General features: G+C 34.7%; 1 protein-coding gene across 1 annotated transcript in view; it reads left to right on the top strand.

The window, feature by feature from the left end:
- Nucleotides 1–21,649, top strand: part of DMD (dystrophin) — a 1,043,102-nt gene that overhangs the window by 378,331 nt on the left and 643,122 nt on the right. Inside the window, exons 18-22 of the mRNA XM_066545460.1 lie at nucleotides 3,365–3,452; nucleotides 10,699–10,940; nucleotides 12,673–12,853; nucleotides 19,970–20,115; nucleotides 21,065–21,277. Coding sequence (XP_066401557.1) covers nucleotides 3,365–3,452; nucleotides 10,699–10,940; nucleotides 12,673–12,853; nucleotides 19,970–20,115; nucleotides 21,065–21,277 — 870 coding nt within the window. The remainder of the gene's footprint in view (nucleotides 1–3,364; nucleotides 3,453–10,698; nucleotides 10,941–12,672; nucleotides 12,854–19,969; nucleotides 20,116–21,064; nucleotides 21,278–21,649) is intronic.

Raw genomic sequence — 21,649 nt, 5'->3', positions numbered from 1 at the left:
TCTCTTGGCATTCTCAGAAGTCCCATTCTCATATGTTTGTTTTGTTTTAGTGACCTTTTCCAGGCATGCTTTGTTAGGCATGGGTATTTGAGAGCTGAATCACTGTCAGAGCTGGTGATGATAATGTTGCCCTCTCTGCCCTCAGGGGTGGTGGGTCACCACCACAGGAGGTCAGGGGGTGCTGCCCTGCATCCTTTCACAGAGCTCTCAAAGAAACATGTTGATTTGATATATGAATAACATCCAAATTTCTCCAGCCATCAGTATTTTCTCGTTTATGAAGTCATTAACTGTCAACTAAAATCTCAAGGTCAAATACAATGTTTAGATTTGTAAAAATTGCCCCTTCACCTTTGGCTAGGATTTAGCTAAAGATGAATTTGTATTGTTTTTCAATCAATTAAAACTGAGCTATAATGCATTTGCATTGTCTGTTGCAAAGTAGTCCAAAAGATAATTAATCTCTACTTGGACAAAATCCTGTAAAGTTAACCTTTTCCTCTAATATTGGTGTCTTTTTTTTCTGAAAAATCTTTTACTGAAGGCAAAAAGAGTAAAAAAAAGGAGGGAGGTTATATATTTGGAAATATTTTGAAGTGGCTTAGCGGCTGTTGTCAAAAAGTGTCTATTACACAGAATAAGAATTATATTATTGTTTTATTATTCTCTATAATATTATTATACAGAATTTAAGTTTCAAAACTTCACAAATCCCTTCAAAATGATCCCATTCTACTTGTGACATTCTACTTGGATCAAGAGTATGGTCCCCTTCAGTAAAGGAAAAAATGATGAAAACAGAGCCAAAGAGATAAATGAGAGGTGTTTCCAGGACTACTCCATTCATTTCTAGGCACTTGACACAGGGTTATGGAAATACTTCTTCTTAAAAGGATCTTAAAAACCCAAACCACAATTTTTAGGTTTGGCAAATGATAGCAGAGTGTACAGGCTAATGGCAGGGACATGTGCTCATAGTTTTGAGTAACTAGAGTGAATTTCCTCCTTTCTCCCCAGGCCACATCATTTGTCTTTGTAGGAGGAACCAGGAGTTCAGTTTCTCCTCCTTTGGTTATCACTGTGCTTTCTGTGTGTGTTTGTCCTCCTGTAACCAGTGCTTGACCTTCATTTGCATAATATATGCCAATTACATAAAAATGAATGGAAAAAATAGTTGACTGAAAGTTTGATATGTTTTTTTAAGGACTGTATACATAGTGCTTATATTTTCTGCCAGGACCTGGGACCTTGAATCTTTCAGGAGAGAAGTGGGCATTTCTCCACGTTTTTCTTCACACATAGCATATGCTGGGCAGGGAAGTGTTGACTTCCACAAGCTTATATGACATATCATTTTTATGTTTTAAAAAGATAAGTTTTAGCATATTTTATTGAAGTGGTTTTGTGGGGTTTTTTTTGAATGATTTTTTTTCGGCTCACTACAGTTATACACATGATAATTACACACCTGCTGTTACAGACGGAATAGAATTATTTTCAGTATATTTTAGTGTTTAAATGATTCTTTTGAGTTCTCAGCAGTTATTCTCATGTTAATTATACCTAGCATTATAGAAAGAGTAGTATTAATTAAGATTCTGTAAGAGATTTTGGAACTCTGCAGAGAGTTAATTTACTTTTTAAATTTGGAAAATATTTAAATTGTTCTGGGTAATCGTGCAAGATTTTATTGACCTATGAAAATGAGAGATAATTCATACAGTCATCTGTAACTTAGTGGGATTAAACTTCATAATATTTCAATGGTAATTTAGTTATATATTAAAATATGTTTCCAAAATACAAGCTATTTTATTATTCTCTAAATATATTTTCTTTATATATTTCATTTATCCAAAATTGTTTTAGTGACATTGTTAGAAAGCCTGCTGCTTAACAGTTTCTGTATGCACAAATGGATAACATTTATAGGTAGGCTGAGGAAAAGCATGAAATTAATTAAAAATTTCTCTTCCAAGTTTCTGTATCTCCTCACTTGAGGTGTCTTCCAGGGAGCTGCTTCTTGTTAAACTGAAGATGTTTTAAACATCACATTTGAAAAGTTATTTTAAGAGAGTTTCTTCGAAGGTTTTTATATTCATTCCATATGGGTGCAAAAATCTATTTGAAAAATAGTATTTCCAAATTTGTGTATATAAGATTCTTTTACTAAATGCATCCTTAGACACCTACTTGAGCTTTCTTTTCAGTTTAAGGAGCCTTTTTGAAGTCATGCAGCATCTAACTTGGCTGTGGAAATTAACAGGGTGATGGGGAAGCCCAGTGGGATCAGCCAGCCTGGGAAACTGCAACCAGGGCCAAGTTTTATGTTTCCTTATACATCATGTAGGATTTGGGGGATCATATCCTCTTGTATGTGTGTATCTGCTGCAGAAAAGTGAGGGATTTGATTTATGGGACCCTGTGTTGGTCAGAATCTCTGGGAGATATATAGTCCGTTTTATTTTTGGTATCAAATTTGACTGTGCATCTTTGAGCTTGTTGCATCTTTGAGCTTCTAAATTACACCTAAATTATGCAACTAATTTAGTTTAAAATCAATGAAGTGACTTCATGGTGTTAATTACAAGACAGCATCGATGGGCTGTCAGATTGAAAATGAGTTTGCTTTCCATCAGTATTTCTACTGACCCAAAATGATATTTAAATTTAGTTTCCTACTATATCTTATAATTTCAGCAGCTGGCCTTTACTAGGCCTTACTAGCCGGCCTGAACATTGGAGAGCAATTTTTGTGTACAGAAAGGTGAATCAAGAGTACTAAGTACAAAATATGATGAGAAGCCTGTATTAAATCTGCAGTTGACTCTTCTTCTTAATAGCCCATGTATGGGTGTCTGCTGCATGTGGTCTTTTATGCATTTTACAGTTGTTATTTTGTTTTTAAATAAAATAGTAATATAAGCAATCAAATTTTATCTGGGTTTGATGTTGTAGAATGTTGTGAATCCCTGTGATTTGGTGAGAATGGTCAGTTTTTTGCTTTTACCATGAAAATAAGCAAATCTATTCTTCCACAAGGCATTACTGTTAAATGAATATTTTCTTTCTGAAATATTGTGCTTCAAATAGCTCTTAATTTCTATGTCTTTTATGTGTCTATAAAATACTGATATGTGTCATTTGTCAGCTCTGTTGTGTTCTGACTCTCTGTTTTTGTATTTGACTTTGACTTCCTGGTGGTGGTTTATGGTGCTTGCCTCTTTCATTGCAAACTGGGGAGCAGTCGGGGCAATATGATGGGTTAGAAAGTCTCAAGAAATCAGAAGACATCCCTGAGATTAATAACTTCCTTGTATGAAATCCCTCTGTTGAAATACTCACCTTTCCTGTCGTGCTGCAGGCCATCCAGCGAGAAAAGCCTGAGAAGTACAGAAAACTGCAAGATGCCAGCAGATCAGCTGAGGCCCTGGTGGAACAGATGGTGAATGGTAATTACTTGGGAGTTGCTTTAGATAATCTTCTTAGGGATTTGATCAACGAACAGGTTCATATTTATTACAAGAATTATATTAGCGCATACTGTCTAAATGGAACGGTAAAGTGATATTGCCTTATATTTCTTTTATTATTTCTGAATGTTAAATCTGTTAATTAGAGAAGAGAAAAAAAAGTATTACCACTTTAGTACCATGCAGAGAGATGTGTTAGAAACTCACCGTAATGAATTGTATATTAACAATCTGTTCTGTGCAGAGACTTAAGTTGTAATCTTATTTTCTGAGTTCTTTGAAGTACATTAACACATCTGAGTTAGACAGCTCCAAAGGCATTACTTTAACCAGTTGGGGAAAAATACTTCCTGAATTTTAATATACAATGTATGGTTTGTAATATACATATTTCTGTAATGTTCTCTGTCATAGAAAATATAACATTTTATTGGGATTTGGAAGAAATTTTTGGCATTTGGTTTTCGAATATAATAATTGTCAAAGTTTATACAACTCTTGAACAAATAAAAATAGGTGCAAGGGTTTTCTCTTTTTTTTTTTTTTTCCCAGAGAAATAATTACATTACACCATTATTTGGAACTTTTAAATAAGGAAAAAACAAAACCCAAGGAAAAGATAATGAAAGTAAAACTGTAACTCATGCCATTGTTCTTAATATTAAGGAATATCTTGCCTTGAAATCAAATAGTTAAAATGGTCAAATATCTATCATACTGAAATGATTACCAAAATACAGATGCTGAGTAAACTGAACTTTGGAACATATATTTTCTCTTAAATTGTTACAACGAATAACCAATAATTAAATTGCTAAAAGTAAAATGCTTTAAGTCTAAGGTACTAACTAGCCAAGCTAAAGAAATTTGATGGAATCCTATGCTTATTTTGCTTAATTATGAAGGTGTAATATTTTAAAAGAGACCATATTTAATGTATAGGACATATTTTGTTATCATTACTGTAACAATTGCTACTATGAGTCCTTTCCCAGACTCTGTGAATATACTGAAGGCAGTCTGGCAACATCTGCACCCTGTTTGAAATAATTTGGGCACTTTTCCGTGATTGATGATATCAAAAGTTCAGACTTTTATGTTTTATGTCTGAGAGAATTGATTGTACATGACTTTTAGGGAAGCATCTGAAATTTGCATGCTGATTCATTGAGGTTCCTATTTTGGGCAGAATCTGTCCAGGGCATATTTAGCAATGCCCCAGTCTTCCATTGGACAAATGCAGACCTGTGCCTCAAGAATTCCAGTTTAGTTTCCTTGGATTATGTAGTACTTAATGATGACTAATTTTGGTGTTCATTATCAAACTCGCTACCATCTTAAATAATGCTTACCCTGCACTCTAGTGCCTACCACATCATGTATCAAGTATTAATTCTGTCTTAATTATTCCCATGGAGTTTTAACTCAAGACTGTTTTTCTGCCCCTCAGTCCATGGGTCCATCCTTATTAATGGTTTACATTTGGCTAGATGTGCATGTAAATATTTCCAGTATTTCTCAAATCACACCTCTTTTTTTAGGAAGCACATCTTCCAACTGGGTGGCAGGCACAGGGTAGACTAAATAAGCCAGCATGACTTTATCAGCTTCTTCAACTTTGTCAGCTGCTCTGAGATCTGTGTCATGCATTATATTGTGTTAGCCTTGGTAGAAAAAACATTCTACTGTGGCTGACATAATTGGCTGTGAAAATGAAGATCTCTTATTGTCATGGTTTTAGGGAGGAAACAATCCCTTTGAAAAGAAAAAAATTCCTCTGGACGTGAAACCTTGAGTATTTTATCAGACTTTACACTGTTCCACTAATGCAAAGGCAAATTGAAAAATAGTGTTTGGAACGGTTAATTAATGCAGTAATTGCCAGCAGTAGAGAGTAGAATAAATAATTAACATTAGCTGGTGTGAACTATGAGATGATTTTAACAAAGAATTGGCAAATGGAATATCTTGTGAGATGCTCAAAATTACTCCTTGAGGGCCAAGGAGGTTAACTGCCATTGTAAAGCCATTGTACTTTTGTGTACAACATACTCTCTATTTGCCTTTTCTTCCAATCATTATGATCTAATTGCAGTTAATGGTTGCAATTTAGTCCAACTGAAACTGAACTAAAAGTCAAGTAAAAATATTACCTTTAAAACTTCATTTCAAACTGTAGTAGAGTCATTCAGCTTTATATTTTCCACAGTAATTCAACTAAGTTTCTATAGTTTTTGTGTCTTGTGTAAATTATTTTTTTATTTTTTGGTTGTTGTATTCACTAGAATAAGAAGAAAGATTTGCTGAATCTCAAAAATAACATTTTGGAGCAGCCTAACTATTCCTTCATACCTTCCTGTTCCAGTGGTGGAACTCTTTTCCATAAAATGGGAAGGAACTGGAATTAATTAGTGTGCCTGTATGGATTTGTGGGAGATCTGCAGTTTAACATCTAGTGGAGGGAAGATGTACTATGTTATTTTAATGAAAAACCTTTCCTAACTACCACAATTTAGAGATCAAAAATGATGATGCTCCCCTTGTTATTCTTTAGGGATATGAGTCAGTGATTGAGTTGATGATTGTCATGCATTTGCAGTATAATCTGTAAGACCACAGAAGGCAAACAGATTTAAGGCATAGATCAGTTCAGAAGTCAAGTGATGGCATTTTTAATTGTGTTGTTAATCTTAACTTATTCTGTGTCAATTAGATCTGGACTAATAATGATTAGATTCCTTAAGATTCAAATTATGCTGGCATTGAATTTGCTGGCTTTACTTAATACTTAAAATATTCTTTCTGTTTGCTCATAAACAAGATTCTGAATGTAACAGACAAAGAGCATAAAAAGATGAGACCTCTGGTGAATTATAAGAGCAAGTTCAGAATACTGGTGAACTCCATTGTTGAATCATTTGTATTTCTTTTCTTGCCTTTTTTTTTTCTATGATAGGTAGGAGAGAGAATAAGTTAAAAAAAAACAGGACTCTGGAGAGAATTGGATTGATTTATTTAGGGTTTAATTTTTTTGTTCCTTAGCAGAGGGAAATATTCTTAGCAAACATATTTACACAGGACACTCTTGTAGACCTATGTAAATATTGTCAACCACTGTCAGCAGAAGTCTTTTTGCCCTGGAAAGATCTGCCCTCTCCCACAGCACAGCTGTTCCTGTGTTTGTAGGAGGGGGTCTGGACATTGCTGTTTGAAGGGCTTTTCCCATCACAAGGGAAATCATTGGTGCTTTTTGGCAGATTCTTCTTTACCCAACCACCCTAATGGGCTGTGCTCTGCCTCTCCTTCCTCATGCTTTCAAAGACTGATGATTGAAATCAGTGAAAACATATATTCTGTTTACCAGTGTTTCTAGGAAAAAAAAAACTGTTTTGTTTTTTCTTTACTAAATCATATTATAAAAGAGAATAAAAAATCTGTTGATGCGTAAGTAAAGCAGTTTAGCAGTTGGAATGGACACTTGGATATTATAATAGTTTAGAGGAAAATAAACAGGACATCAAAATGAATAATCAGAGAATTTTGACAGGAAGCATTAAAGTGAACACAAATCAATTTGTTGCAATAAAACATGTAATTTCAAAATGCCACAATTCTGTGGAGGAAATACATTATCTTGTAAGTTACACAAGAGTCGAGAGCTACAGAAACCAAATAATATTACATTATTCTATCACAGAACTGTGCAAATGACAGATGCACTTAACAAGATATATTTCATATTAAGTGGCAATTCCAAAGCACTTGCATGTAAGGTGCTACACAATTAAAAATATTCAGGCACAATTTATTATGTGCAGTATACAAGGTAATAAAATTAATGGATGCACTTCAGATAATGATCTGTTTCCTCTGGGTACAGTATATTTATATAATGATTATACCAGAAGGTTTTAGAATGTGAAACATGAAAAGATTATGAACCAACCACTATTCATAAAATAATGTTTTACCAGAAAATGGGGTTTATATTGTTTCTTTGCCTGTTTGTGCACTTTTGATGTGTCTTGGTAAAGGTGCTTCAGTTAGTCCAGAAATCAGTAGTTATCACAGAAGAAAATTTCAAATAGGACAAGCAATGCTGTACTTTATTAAGCAGTAATAAATTAAAATTCAGAAAGTTTCACTTCAATTAGAGGAAGAATTTCTTTTCTTTGGGGGTGGCAGAGAACTGGAACCCTGTGCTGCCCAGGGAAGTCATGAAGTCTCCCTCTCTGGAGACATTCCAAACCCACCTGGACACATTCCTGTGCCATCTGCTCTGGGTGACCCTGCCTTGGCATGGGGGTTGGACTGGGTAATTTCCTTCCAACCCTAATGTGATTCCATGATTCTGTGAAATTCTTGATTTTCCCCAATGGGTCAGACTTGCCCAAATAATCTCAAGTGCAAATAACAGCCATTATATTACATCCTGCTGGAAAGGATGTGCTAGCATCTGATGGACAATTTTGATTTACCTGAATGGACTGAGAAATAAGAATTTTAAAAAGATATGTTATGGAGATTTTATCTTCCTTACAGTAGGATATTCTGCCTAATGAAGGTGCACCTCTGCAATATTTTACCAAGCATGACTCTGCATAAACCAGTTTTGTACTGTCCATTTCAGGAACATGAAGAGTAAAAGCATTTCTTTCTCTATGTATTTATGGATTCACATTTAGACTCAAAGGTTAGATGTTAAATAAAATAATTAAAGAAAATTGAATAACAGAGGCTATTTTTACATATTTAAATGTCATGTGAAGAGGGACCTGTGAGAAAAATAACAAAAGAGGATCTAGTGAATCTAGATTTTCATCTGACATACAGTCCTCTCTGAATCCTAGAGGAAAATATTGCAGTGAAAAGTATTATTATATGTGGAGAATCCATGACTGCACTTCTGATAATCATAATCTCGCCTAAGGGCACTTGGGAGGCTCTGGCAGCTGAAAAGAAAGGAAAGGAGGAATAAATAAAGTGATCTTTTCATATCTATTCTGCCAAACTCACAAGCAATGTCTTCCAGGTTCAGAGATAATAATGAACACAATGGCAAGATAATCTGCTCTCTGTTATGAATTTACAGCATTTTTATACCCAACTCACAACAGAAACAATTGTTAAAATACAGTACAGTTAAAGTCTTATTGTCTATACATATGCTTGTTCTTGCTGTTGTTAAGAGTCAGTATCTGTGTGTCTCCTGGTCTGTGGTTGTTGTTACTCTGATGTGCTGTGCCATTCAGGTTTATTCTGCCTCTTCACATGCTCCTTAGACATTAAACTTCTAGAAAATGTAGTTATGCTACCACATCCCCAGATGCACACACACACTCACAGAAGACAAGATCACTTTTGGATTTTATTAAAGTGTGTCAAAATCCTTTTAAACCAGTTCACACTTCAAAGTTCATTTTATATCCTTGATCAGCCCTTAAAATGTGCTCTTCAGTTTTTTTGAGTATAATGTGGATGTGGAGCTGCTCCAACCACCACCCATTATCTCCCAGTAGTACTGGGCTTTCTATTTTTCCAATAGTTTTGATTTTTGAAATGCTGTACAATTTGTTTGGCTGGGGCACCATCCCAGAGCAAAAGCATATTCAGAGAGCTGCTATCAGGTTACTGCACAGTCTGTTTCCAAGTGGTTGTTTCCAAGCAACTCTGAGTGAAATAGCCCTGAGCTGGATCCAGAACAGGATTTGCCAGAGCACTATGATGCTCCACAACAGACATGATCCCCAATTATCATTTAATGTAGTTTACCATATAGTATACACTATAGCAATTCCTTAGAATATTTTATTATAAAAAAATTCCAGTAGTTTTTATTACTTTTTACTACAGCATTTAGCTGTGATTAGGACTCTATTTCCTATGCACTACCTTCCAAAATTGCCGTGAACTTTACTATTTTTTAATCCTGATAAAGAAATTTTCCTGTAGATTTGGAGTGCAGATTGCAAACAAGAAAACCCATATTCAGTAGTGTATCAAAGATTGCAGAAGTGGAGCACAGGAGGCTTTTGTCTCATTTACTTTTAAACTTGCTGTAAAGAAAAGTAATTTTTATTATTTTGATTAAAACATATCTTCTGTTTAACTGATTGGCTATTGTATGACTATGTGATGATGTTATTAAAAGTGTTCTGAAGCATATGACATTGCTCAGTGATTTGAGAATTTTACTCGTTTTGAAATCAGTGTTGGCCCTATTGCCATCTCTATCATTACATGTCATTACAATTTAAAAAATGTTAGGGATTACATTTAAACTTCCACTGAAAAACAAATGAGATTATTAGGTTAATATTATTTTGAAGTCATTCTGAGTTCAAATTACAGTGATTATGAATTATGTTAAGACACATTTTCTTATCTTTCATATGTATTGCTTTACTTTCTTCACAGAAAGTGAAGAAAATTCCTTTTACCTTTTAATTGTTCTAAACAATTACCTTCAATACCATCTTCAATAAATAAAGTCAGTTTTATTTTATGAACTTTATAATAAGCATGATTATTGAACAACAGACAGGAATAGGCAAACTACATCAGAGAAACCAATCATTTTGAAAATAACCATACAGAAGCATCACCTATGGTTTCTTGGCTGTCTTCTTCCTGTCATTATTGGACACTCAGGATTGGCCTAGATGGAGATTTGATCTGGTACTTTGTTTATTCCTCAGTGTTTATAATATTTCTAAAATAATGTATAATGCAAAATATATGTGTTGGATTACCAGAAACCTCTAAATAACTGTGGAGTATAGTTCCTATTAATTGTAATCAGAATCAGTCTTTTTACAGAAGAAAAGCCAGCAACAGCCTTGTACATTAAAATCTAATTTCAGTCCAGGCATAGTTTTCAAAATCCAGCTGTCAGGCCTTTGGTTATTTCTTACAGCAGTTTTAATTAGCTTTATGTATTGTATCTCTACTTTTTGCTTTATTCCCATTCTTGTACTTTAATGTAGTTTATAATTCATTCCCATAGCAACAAAAGTACCCAGACAGCAACTTTAAATATTTTTGATATGCTTTCCCCACTAATGTGTAACATCTGTAGATTCAGAACTGTTATTTGGTGATAAATCATTAACAGGATTTATGGGCTCTCAGATAGTGAAACTGAATTGTTAAATTATCCTACTTTTTTTTTTTCCCTTTTCTTTGTAACTTGTTTATCTTTAAGCATCTTCTCTTGTTTTTCTAGAGGGTCTGAATCCTGACAACATTAGACAAGCCTCAGAGCAGCTGAAGAGCCGCTGGATTGAGTTCTGTCAGTTGCTGAGTGAAAGACTGGCATGGCTGGAGTACCAAAATAACATCATTGACTTCTACTCCCAGCTGCAGCAACTGGAGCAGACAGCAATTGCTGCAGAAAACTGGCTGAGAGCACAGCCCACACCAGCAACAGATCCTGCTACAGTAAAAGCTCAGTTAGAAAGATGCAAGGTTAGAGATTGTTCAAGTTTTTTATGATATTGTGCTTCATAGGTGTTCCAACAGTGGGACAAATTATGACTTACAATGTTTCACTATAAAAATGGTAAATGGACTCCTTGGATTTACAAATAATTATTGAAAATATTTGTTCAAGGAAAGGAAAGACTGGTAAAGAAATAAAGAGGCAGTAGAACCCAGGATATGGGTCTTTAAAAATATGCCCCAAATATTTTATTATTAGGATACTTAGACACTTAGAGGGAGCTGTGTGCCTAAAGTCTTTTTTCACATTTCATTTTAATGTAAAAATCTGTGCTTTTGGTTCCTCATTAAGATAATATTGCTTATCACCTCTGTTAAGGATCTGTGCCTGGACATTGCCTTCAAGTCCAAAATTCTGCCATTGCAGATCACTTTACTTCTTACATACCCTGTGTTCTGATTCAGCATGGGTTGTGTAGTCAAATGGAGAAATATTCTTCTGTCACAATATGAGAGAATCACAGGAGTTGTACAGAAAACTGTCACACCATTTCACTTATAAGTCTCCCTAATTGTTTTTATTTGTGCACTGTACCATCATAGAAATTCTCTCTCTTACTGTAGACAGCTCTGTGGGTGTCTACAAGCAAATACTGATTAACAGCAATATATTGAAGTGTAGTATTGCATTATAAATTGCATGATATACTTGTAGAAGTTGGACTTTTAAAAATCTCTGACTCCAGAAGCTCTCAATCAGAAAATATTGAAACCCAAATTGAGATTTATGCTATTACTTCAATTTTCAGATATTTCCAAGATGGCATTGTGCCTACAGAGATCTCTGTTCTTGTGCAGAAAACTTTTCTTTGAATATCTCCGCTATGAACTGTACATTTGGCTTACTTTGCTAATTTCTTTTATATTCTGTAGTTGCATGTGTCACAGTGTATACAAGGTATAATAGCACAACCCCATTGCTCTCTACAGCTTCCTGAGAAGGGCAGTGAAGAGAGAGGTGCTGACCTCTTCTCCCTGGTATCCAGGCACAGGATGCATGGAAATGGTTCAAAGCTGTGCCAGGGGAAGTTTAGACTGGAGTTGGGAGGGTGTTTGAAGAGTGTAACAAAAAGGCTTCCTGGAGAGGTGGTGGGTGCCCCCAGCCTGTCAGTCTGTAGGAGCCATTTGGAAAATGTCCTTATCAAAGGGCTTTAACTTGTCAGCCCTGAAACGGTCAGGCCATTGGAACAGATGCTCCCTGAAAGTCCCTTCCAGCTGCTCTGTGCTATCCTAATCTTAACCTCAGCCTCTAATGTGTTACTGTGAGGCTGCTAGAAATCTCTGGGCATCTTCATTTCTCCTTTTCTACTTCATTTTAGTCTGTACATTATATAACATACATGGGTCCAGGATTATGGTACATGTGGTGTTTTTCTCTTCCCATCTTCACGTGAAAAAGATGTTCCTTAGGATTGAAAATTTAATGTACAATCCTTCTTATTTTCTTTGAGCAAAATGTCATGTGAAAGTGACTTTAAGGTGGCTTTAAGCAGTGATTTCAATCAACAATTTTATTGGGAGTAGAGGTATTGATTTGTGAGGAAAGGTTTAAAATGCTGAATTGATGTGTATTGTAACTGATGTGTTTGGAAGCAAAACAGTTTTGTAATGTGCGCTGAAACAGTGGTGACTTCACGGCGCTAGTGGTTTCATTTCTTGTGTAGCATATCTTGATTTTTTTTTTTCTTCGCACTTGCAGGATGAAATAATTCGAATGTCAACCCTGCAGCCTCAGATTGAACGGCTAAAGGCTCAAAGTCAAGCACTCAAAGAGAAGGAACAAGCACCAGTGTTTCTGGATGCTGACCTTGCTGCTTTTACCAGCCATTTCAAACAAATATTTGCTGACATGCATGCCAGAGAAAAGCAGCTACAGACCAGTAAGTGTTCTTGACAAGAAGTCAATTTGCCTGACTAGCACACATAGAATAGGTGTTTATATTTTGCTTTGCCAGTTTTGTATTTGCTTTTGTGATGCTAAACCAGTAATGCAATTCAGGTGCTCTTTTTTTGCAATTGAATTAGTCTTTCAAAAATTATCAGTTCATTCCATATTTTTTATTAAGAAATCAAGGGAAGGTGCACTATTCAGAAGCAAAGCTTCCACTCAATGTAGTTCTGCCATCAGACTTCCTCTTGTTAGTGTGTTTATGGACAGATTCAGTGATATTTTTTGGCACCACAAAACTGTCTTTGTTTATCTGGATTATAAGACAAGGCAGTCCATCTCTGTCAGTCAGTAGAGAGGAAAGACAGGAGATTTACAGAATGGAAATTTCCATTCTGTAAAAATCTAGAGCAGATTCACTCCTTAATTACAGGAGTGAATCTGCTCTAGATTTTTACAGAATGGAAATTTATCTCCATAAATCTTATCAAAGAGAGTAGCCACCTTAGCATATCTAGTTTTTCATCATGTGGCCAACTCTTTCTTATTTGCAAGACAGAACACATGACTGCCAGTTATAACATTATTTGTGATATTTTTAGTAAAATTAATTTTTCAAAAGGGACAAAGTGTTATACCAAAATAGAAAGTTAACTATTCCTAATTAATGATAGGTAGCATATTAGTAATTACTGTATACTTTCTGTATTAGCTTATGAAATTAATAAAGTATCAGACAAAAAAGAATACAAATTTAATTTTTTCCAACAACAAAGATATTATTTGCCTCTTCAACCACTGATATCTCTAAATTATTGTACTGATTTGAAATTTGACATAGTGCTAGCTCCTTCTAGTGGATTTTTCTAATATTCCTCCTAAATTCTTTCACAGAGTCTTGGATATTGTTTTTTTTTTTTCAATACTAGATTACTGCACTGTTGTAGTTATTTTACATATGTCCAGATAGGCAAACTGAAGAGGTGATGATGCATGGGAGAACTGAAGAAATAGAATACAAGCGTCTCATAGCAAGTGATGAAAGAATGAATTGTAGAAATTTAACATTAAGGAGTATAAAGTTTCTTCATTACTCTAAATTCAGGATGAAAAACAGGCAAGATGTAAAAAACTGATTTTATATGCTGAAATCAGTTGCCATTCTTCCAACAGAAACATAGCATGAATGCTGACTTCTTTATGATTTCTCCTCTGTCTAAACTTCCATAATTGTTTGGTTTGCCACACCAAATTTTACTGTGGTGAGTGGCCATGAGTTAACCAGTGGATTGGTCCAGTAAGGTAAATACTGTTCAGTGCCTGACCTGTAATGTCATGGGCTTTAGTGAAGTTCTTCCTGGGAATTCCTTCCCCAGCCTGGGCTGCAATCTGCTCCTCCAGTGCCCTGGCCAGCTGCAGGAACAGCTGTCCTGAGGTGGAAACTCTGACCAGGCTGGGGAGAGTCTCCTGTAGTGCAGGAGAACAAAAGTATTTAATCAATATTGCATGGAGCCCTTATTTTAATAGAAAACTTTGAAATTTTGTTAGAGTTCCTTAGAGCTTTCCATCTTTTATTTACATAAATTATTTTAATTATTTCCTACAGATGGAAAGGTCTCCTGAGGACTGAATGATGTATTGCAGATCAGTTATAATAATTGATCCTTTTTTTTTTCTTTCCTGTGAATAAAACCTACTTGTGTTCAAAAAGATTTTTTTTTTGTTAATCTTCCATTGATTCTTTATCTTTTCTAATGAATGAGGCTATTTAGCCATTCTGTTTTTCAAGAGAAATTTTCCCTCATAAACAGTTTTCTCTAATTTTGGGAATTGTCACCCTCAAATATTTTTTGTTTGGTTAGGTTTTGATTGCGGTTTTTGAAAGTGATGGCAGCTTAGTTTCGTTTTGTTTTTTTTTTTAAAAACATTCAGGAGTGCTTAGTAATTTCTCTCTGCTGCAGATTTGTCAATAAAATAATACTAAAGACTAACTCAGATTTTCTTACATGTTTTTCTCCATTATTTGACTAACATTTCCAATTATAAAACCTAATTTAAATTCTGAAACTTATTTGATTGGGTTTTTTCATTATTTTGTGGTGCTGGTTAGGAAACAGATACAATCTCATAAAATATTAAGAAATGCAACCCATTTTTGCATTTTACAGAATGTCTGTATATCCATATGTCACTTTGAATGTGATGTATGCAGCAATTCAGCTCTCTTTTCTCCCCAAACACATTTAGAGTAAGGTCTAGAATATTGCAATATAGAAAAATTAAAGGTCAGACTGAGCTTAAAACAGTTCAGTAATCTACAGAAGGGAGTGAAATAGACAATGCTGGCAATGATTCTAGTATGAATAACCTGATTTCCCAAGGAAGTTCTTAGATTTTGTAATACACTGGTGAAAAAGGAGGTTTTGTACTTTATATTTACTTGTCTTGAAATTAACTTCTGCTACATCAGAGAGATTTTTAGGGAGCAGCACGGTCAGCCTCCCATTCCCCCTGAGCCCAGGGAGAGCTGACAGTCAGTGTCAGGTAAGTGAATATTCCCCGGTTCCAACTCCCTCCTGGGTGGCAGCTGATTCATTCCAGCACTCCTCTGCTTCTGTGACTGAACTGAATTCCATTAAGGTGCTTCTGCTTTTCAGTCTCACTGCATTGAGCTGCTACCCAGTTGTGGCCTTGATGGAGATACATGTTCTCTCTGAGATACATGTTCTGCTGAGGGAAATTGGATTTTTAGCAAGTAACTAAAAAAAAAGGCTTTTGTCACAGGTAAAATTAAAAGTATCAAGGTGGAGGTGACAAAGAAAAAGTCATATATATTTCCATTTTTGTCTGCTTCATAAATTTATGCACTGTACTTTTCTTTCAACTTCTGATTCTACCTTTGCAGAATCAGTAATTCCCAAAGGTGAAGTGATCATTGTCATCATTGCTGTTGCTATTATTAATGATAAATTATTCATCTACATTCAAATGATGTTTCTTCTGTTTATTTCAGGAAGTACTTTAGAAAGCTTTTGCCTTCTGCATCTAGTAAAGATTCTTTAGACTTTTTATTTACCCATGCCATGTTTAAAATTATTTCACATGCAAATTATTATTCTCTCTAATCCATAAATACAATATCTCAGAGTGTTGGATTACATAGTGCTCATGCAATTCAAACTTGGCAGAATTTTATAAGATAATAAACTACAGTGACTGTAACAGTATAATGACCATTTAGAGTTTGTCTGCAATTATTCTGCTTTGGTTAAAACTTTGAACTGATAACTTATTTTGATGCTTTAAGTGCATTGGAAATGGGTTATAAGTGGCAGTGAAATTGTAATGATACATAAAATAGTCTTTCACAAATCATTCTATACTTGAGGAAGGAAAAATTTAGGCAAGTATCTTAGGCAAGTATCTTGAAAACTTCATAACTAAAAGTTTTCTTTAAGACCTGAACTATGATTTATTAGTAAAAATATTCATTGCTCTTTGATTTTGAGGGATAAAGTTTGCTTAACCTTCTTTAAATGTGTCTTTCAAGCTGAAGATACAGTTCAGATGTGTGTGAGAATTTATTGTTTTAATAAGTAGGATGCAAGCAATTTCTTTTCTTTTTTTTCACCCCATCCATTTCCTCCAGTAATTATTTTTTATGTAAATCAAGATCAAAAGGACAAAGCAGCCTGTGAAATGAATGTGTATGAGATAATGTCCTCTCCTCTGTAGGTGATTTTGTCCTTTTCCTCAATGGTAAAAATGAATATTTTTATGGATGAAAAACAAACCCACCTAAAAAATAATTGTGTCTTTAAAATATATTTACTGTTGCAAAAGGTCCTGTAGAACTGGAGAAGGGCTTCCCTGGAAGTGTTCAAAGCCAGGTTGGATGGGGCTTGAGCAGCCTGATCTAGTGGGTGTCCCTGCCCATGATGGGGGCTGGAACTGGATGATCTTCAAGGTTCCTTCCAACCCAAACCACACTGTGATTCTTTTATTCCCTTCTGTTTCTTTCATGAGCTTTTCAACAAAGAGAATTGGAGGTCTTAAATCACTTGCATAACATTGATCAAGTATTACACAGGATTCCTTATGAGACTTTCTGGTTAAAAATATAGGATAAGGAAATCACAGCTTTTATTAATAAAGACCTATTGATGAATTGGTTCAAGTATTTGTATTATAAAATAAGTAAAACAAATTTGTGAAAACATCAGCCTGGTTTTACTACTGAAGAGATTTTTATTGGAAATAAATGAAGTTCAATCTTGTTGATTTATTTCAGGGAATAAGTCTTTACTAAAATGGTCCCATAGATTATATTTATTGTCTTTCACAATGGTGTGATGAACAGTGGGATTTGTAATGACTGCAGGAGAAACACATTGCAACCTATCCAGTGGGATTTGATCAGTGTTGAGATAATTATATTCTCATTTCATTTCTGACTTGGGAAAATATTTTTGACTGAAAAATCTGGTCACAAAAACCAAGGAAGCAGTGAGGAAAAACAAACAAAGTATTTTACTTACTTGTAAAGCTATTTTCACATATTTAGATAGTTCTGTTTATTAGAAATAAATCCTAACTAGCTATTTAAACATTTTGTTTCCACACGTATGGACTTTCTCTAAAAGAAATATGCAAGTGCAAATGCATTTGCCTGTCAGCTCTCAAGGCTTACAATGTCAGTCACACAAAAATGCATTCCCTACAAGTGGAATAGATTAATACGAACATATTTTTCCCCTCTGGCATGGGAACCATATTCTGATATTTCACAATAACACTTTTGTGATTTCTGTCTGTGATATTTTGTTACAGTTCTGCCATGGACCTAGTTTTGCTATATCTAAACTAGGCCCATATTGAGGACATACTAGATCTTTCTCATTGCCAATTCTTTTTTTTTTTTTGATAACACAGCAGAATCCATATTAGTGAGATTTGCTTACTGTGTGGACTTTAGTCCATAAATATTATTGTCACAAAGCAAATTTTAAGATAAAAAGAAACAGGTCTTGACTGTGGGTTTATATTATTACCATGGGGAATTTAGAGATTCATATTGCCCACGGAGAGGCCATAAATGAGTTAGATTATTTAGACAGTTATAACTGGGTAATGTGAATCCCACTGTGGGAGCTTGACTGAATTCTCACCATTGCCATCATGTCCTGCTAAAATAATAAAGGCTCTTCAGTGCCATCCTAAAAGTTAATCTGCTTCCTTGTGGATGAAAATGCTGACACATTGTCTGTCTTAAAGAATCAAAAAGTGTTTCATTATTGCTAATTTGTAGTAATCTGGAAACGTGAAATGGGAAAACTATGGTTACACTCAATTTAACAATGCATTCTTAAATTAATATTTAATAACCAAATTGCAAAGACATTAATTTGATTAAATCAACATTTGTCATCCCATTGAATTCTTATTTAGTCCATCCAATAGTAGGAAGCATAACTCATTACAATTGAATGAAATGTCTTGCAATGTTTGGATGGTTTTAAAATTTTTAATATTATTGGCAAAGTTACAGGATTAGAGTTTGATGCACTCTGGTGGAGTTTGCTATAGCAGTTTTCAACTGTTCTGAGGTACTCCAGTACTACCAAAAATAGCTGTTCTTGAAGTTATACATTAGTCTTAAGATGTTTTTTTCATTTAAAGGGAGAAATGATTGACAGGTCATCATTTCAGGATGACTGGATGACAGGAACTCAATTTTATATTTCTAAATAAAACTGCGGTTAAGAGTTGTATAATTCTTTAACATATCTGAGCTGCTCAAATTATATCTCCATTTGTTTTGAGTGTAGAGTTTAAATGTATGCTCTATTGTAAAGTAGAAGTTTGGATAAAATGAGCCAAAGACAATACAAATTTCACTAAGCAAAGAAAATGTTTCAGATGTTGCTGGATGAGATGGAAAATGTTTGCGTTTGTATTTCCAAGGATATATTACTATTGATTTCTGTGAGTCAAAAATACCTCATAAGGGAAGAAATTCTTGTCTTTCCTGGTACCAAGTTCTATCTTTTGTAAATCCCCAGATTTAATAAATGGCAAGGCTTTCATGAGAAAATTTTGCCGTACAATGTGCATTCTTCACAAGAGGGATTGTCCTGATTTTAGGAAATTGTTATGATATCTGACTGTTAATATAAGGTTTTTTACATGTAGCATTCTGTTGATCAACTAAAAAATTAGATTAAAATCTGAGGTGCATTCTGCCAAGCACTGCTGTATGATGTAAGCAAGCTTGCACTTAAAAATTTTAACTGTATTTTTTGTCAAAACTACTTTTTGACAGCTTTATTATTTTTCTGTACATTTATTTTTGAAACACCAGAGACTATTGAGGAGGAAATAGGTGATACAAATGGGTGCAACTTTTTTTTAGCTTTTCTTCATTATTATGGACAAGTTGGAAATGTTTCAGTTCCAACCAGCCATGCTATTTGTCTACAGATTTTTCAGTGAGCATAGATGCAACTGTTGTTGATGGCAGAGGGAATGTTTCTGCTAATGAGTTGCTTATGTGTGTGCCAGATGTTGTCTATTTGCAGTAGCTGTAATATTGACACAATAAGCACAGTTCAATAAAATTCAACTTTATTGTAGAAGGAAGATTAATTTTTTAAGCTTTTAACAGATGCCTTAAATGGAACATTTTGCTTGAACAGAAACATTGAACACATAAACTTTGTTCTTAAGACATTTCTGAAATTATATTGTAGGTTAAGTACAATGATTTGTCTGTTGATCTCTGAACACACGTATTTAAAATAGTTGTGTTGGCCATATAAGTCGTCTTCTGACCTATAATAACAGAGTCAAATGGCACACAACTCATAAAATGGTAGAGATATCTCAAACAGTAGAAGGAATATGTTTGTTTTTCAAACATATATTTTTATAGTTCTGATAAACACTGGGTCTGTTGCAATGTCTTGCAAAAGAGCTGTAGACTTTAATAAGGCTTGGTCTTTTACCAAGGGTCTTCTGTCAGCAAACTGAATAGTGAAGCAAAAAATTGTTTTATTTCCTTCTTCCTTCTTTTATTTCCTTCCCTTTTTTTTTTCCCCATTGAATATAGTTTCTGACAGTTTGCCTCCTGCACACTACAAGGAGACAATGAACACTATACTTATGTGGATGCAGCAGTCAGAAACTAAACTCTCCATGCCTCAGGTTGCAATTGCTGAATATGAAACCATGGAGCAGAGACTCAGGGAGTTCAAGGTGAGTGATCAAGCTGTGAGCAAAAATGTCTCAAATGAAGTTTAGAATAGAACTCTAGTTTGGTACATGAATCTGCTGAAGCCTGTGGATCTTGAGTAAATAATTCTCATTTTGGTTTCCAGGGCTTCAGGATATGGTGGTTTCTTGCTTATAGTGATTCCTGAAGCTAAGGAATTTAAAATGGTGCTCACTATTGAAAGCAATTTTATAAGATATTGAAAATGTTAAGGAAAAGTCCTAGTTTGTCCTTATGGTATATAAAATATTCCTTTGATGATAGTTCTGGTAGTAAAACATAGATTTCAGAAATTTCATTTTCGAGTGCTGACATGAAAACAATTCTGATTTGAAAAATGCAGCACAGTCTTTTGACAGGTTTCTTGTCAAATTTACAAGTAGACAAATGTGGAACAAATTTTGCCAGTGGCTACAAACCTTCCCTGTATCTCAATGTCTGACTGAGTTTCTACTCTCAGATGCCTAATGAGCATATTGTTTGATGCTTATTCAGAAATAAAACTTAGAATATAGAAAAAAATAGATTAAGTAAATTTGGGCTGAGAATTACAAAAGTTTTAAGAAGTTATAAAAAACGTTGTATTACAGATTCAGTTATCTAAGTTTCTTTTTTTCTCCATGTTCTGGTTCTTTTCTGTGATTCTTTTGAAAGTGTCATTATCAGGGCCATTGCAAATTCCTATCTCAAATTAATGAAATGCATGTAGACCACATCTATTAACAAGTATAATAGATAAATTATATATATATAATATATATATTCTCAGTTCAACTAAGAAAGCTTTCTACATTGTATGAGAAAAACAATTCAAATTGCTCAGTAAATTATGCCATTGCATGTTTTAGCAAAGGTGACCTCTGTGTGCTGCCCGTGTTTGTGAAACGAAGAGAATTGCCTGGCACGTGAATTCTACTCGCTTCTTATTCACAGGCTCTACAAAGTTCTCTGCAAGAGCAGCAGAAAGGGCTGACCTATCTCAGCACGACTGTGGAAGAGCTGTCCAGGAAAGGCCCTGCAGAGGTCAGCCAGAGCTACCGCTCCGAGCTGGAGGTGGTCCTGGGCCGCTGGAAGAAGCTCTCGGCACAGCTGGCGGAGCAGTGCCAGAAGCTGGAGGAGCGCATGACCAAACTCCAGAGATTCCAGGTGCATCACACTTTTTCTGCCTCTGCTTATGCCTGGTGGCTTGTTGCTGTGGGACTAAGGCAGAACACATTTAGGTGCTTGCAGGAATTAACACCAAAGTGAGAGATCAAAACGTGACCAGAAATGTGTTTGAATTTCTGCATGATTCTGATCAGCGGAGAGTTTACTTTGAATTCTGATTTTGTGGTTCTTTCTGATTATGTTGTTTCATTGGCAAAAAGCTCTAATTTAATTAAAAATTGGAAATAATGTTCCTCTACTTCTTTTTCAATGTAGCTGAAGCACTTATTCATGCATCTGCAGTAGCTGTACCATATTGACTTTAATGAATTCACTTACATAATTAAAGTCACCTGTAATATAGTAGTATCT

This window comes from Molothrus aeneus, chromosome 2 (assembly GCF_037042795.1).
Source record: "Molothrus aeneus isolate 106 chromosome 2, BPBGC_Maene_1.0, whole genome shotgun sequence".
NCBI lineage: Eukaryota > Metazoa > Chordata > Aves > Passeriformes > Icteridae > Molothrus > Molothrus aeneus.
The sequence above is the reverse complement of the archived record's forward strand: the minus strand, read 5'-3'. Positions and strand labels throughout refer to the sequence as shown.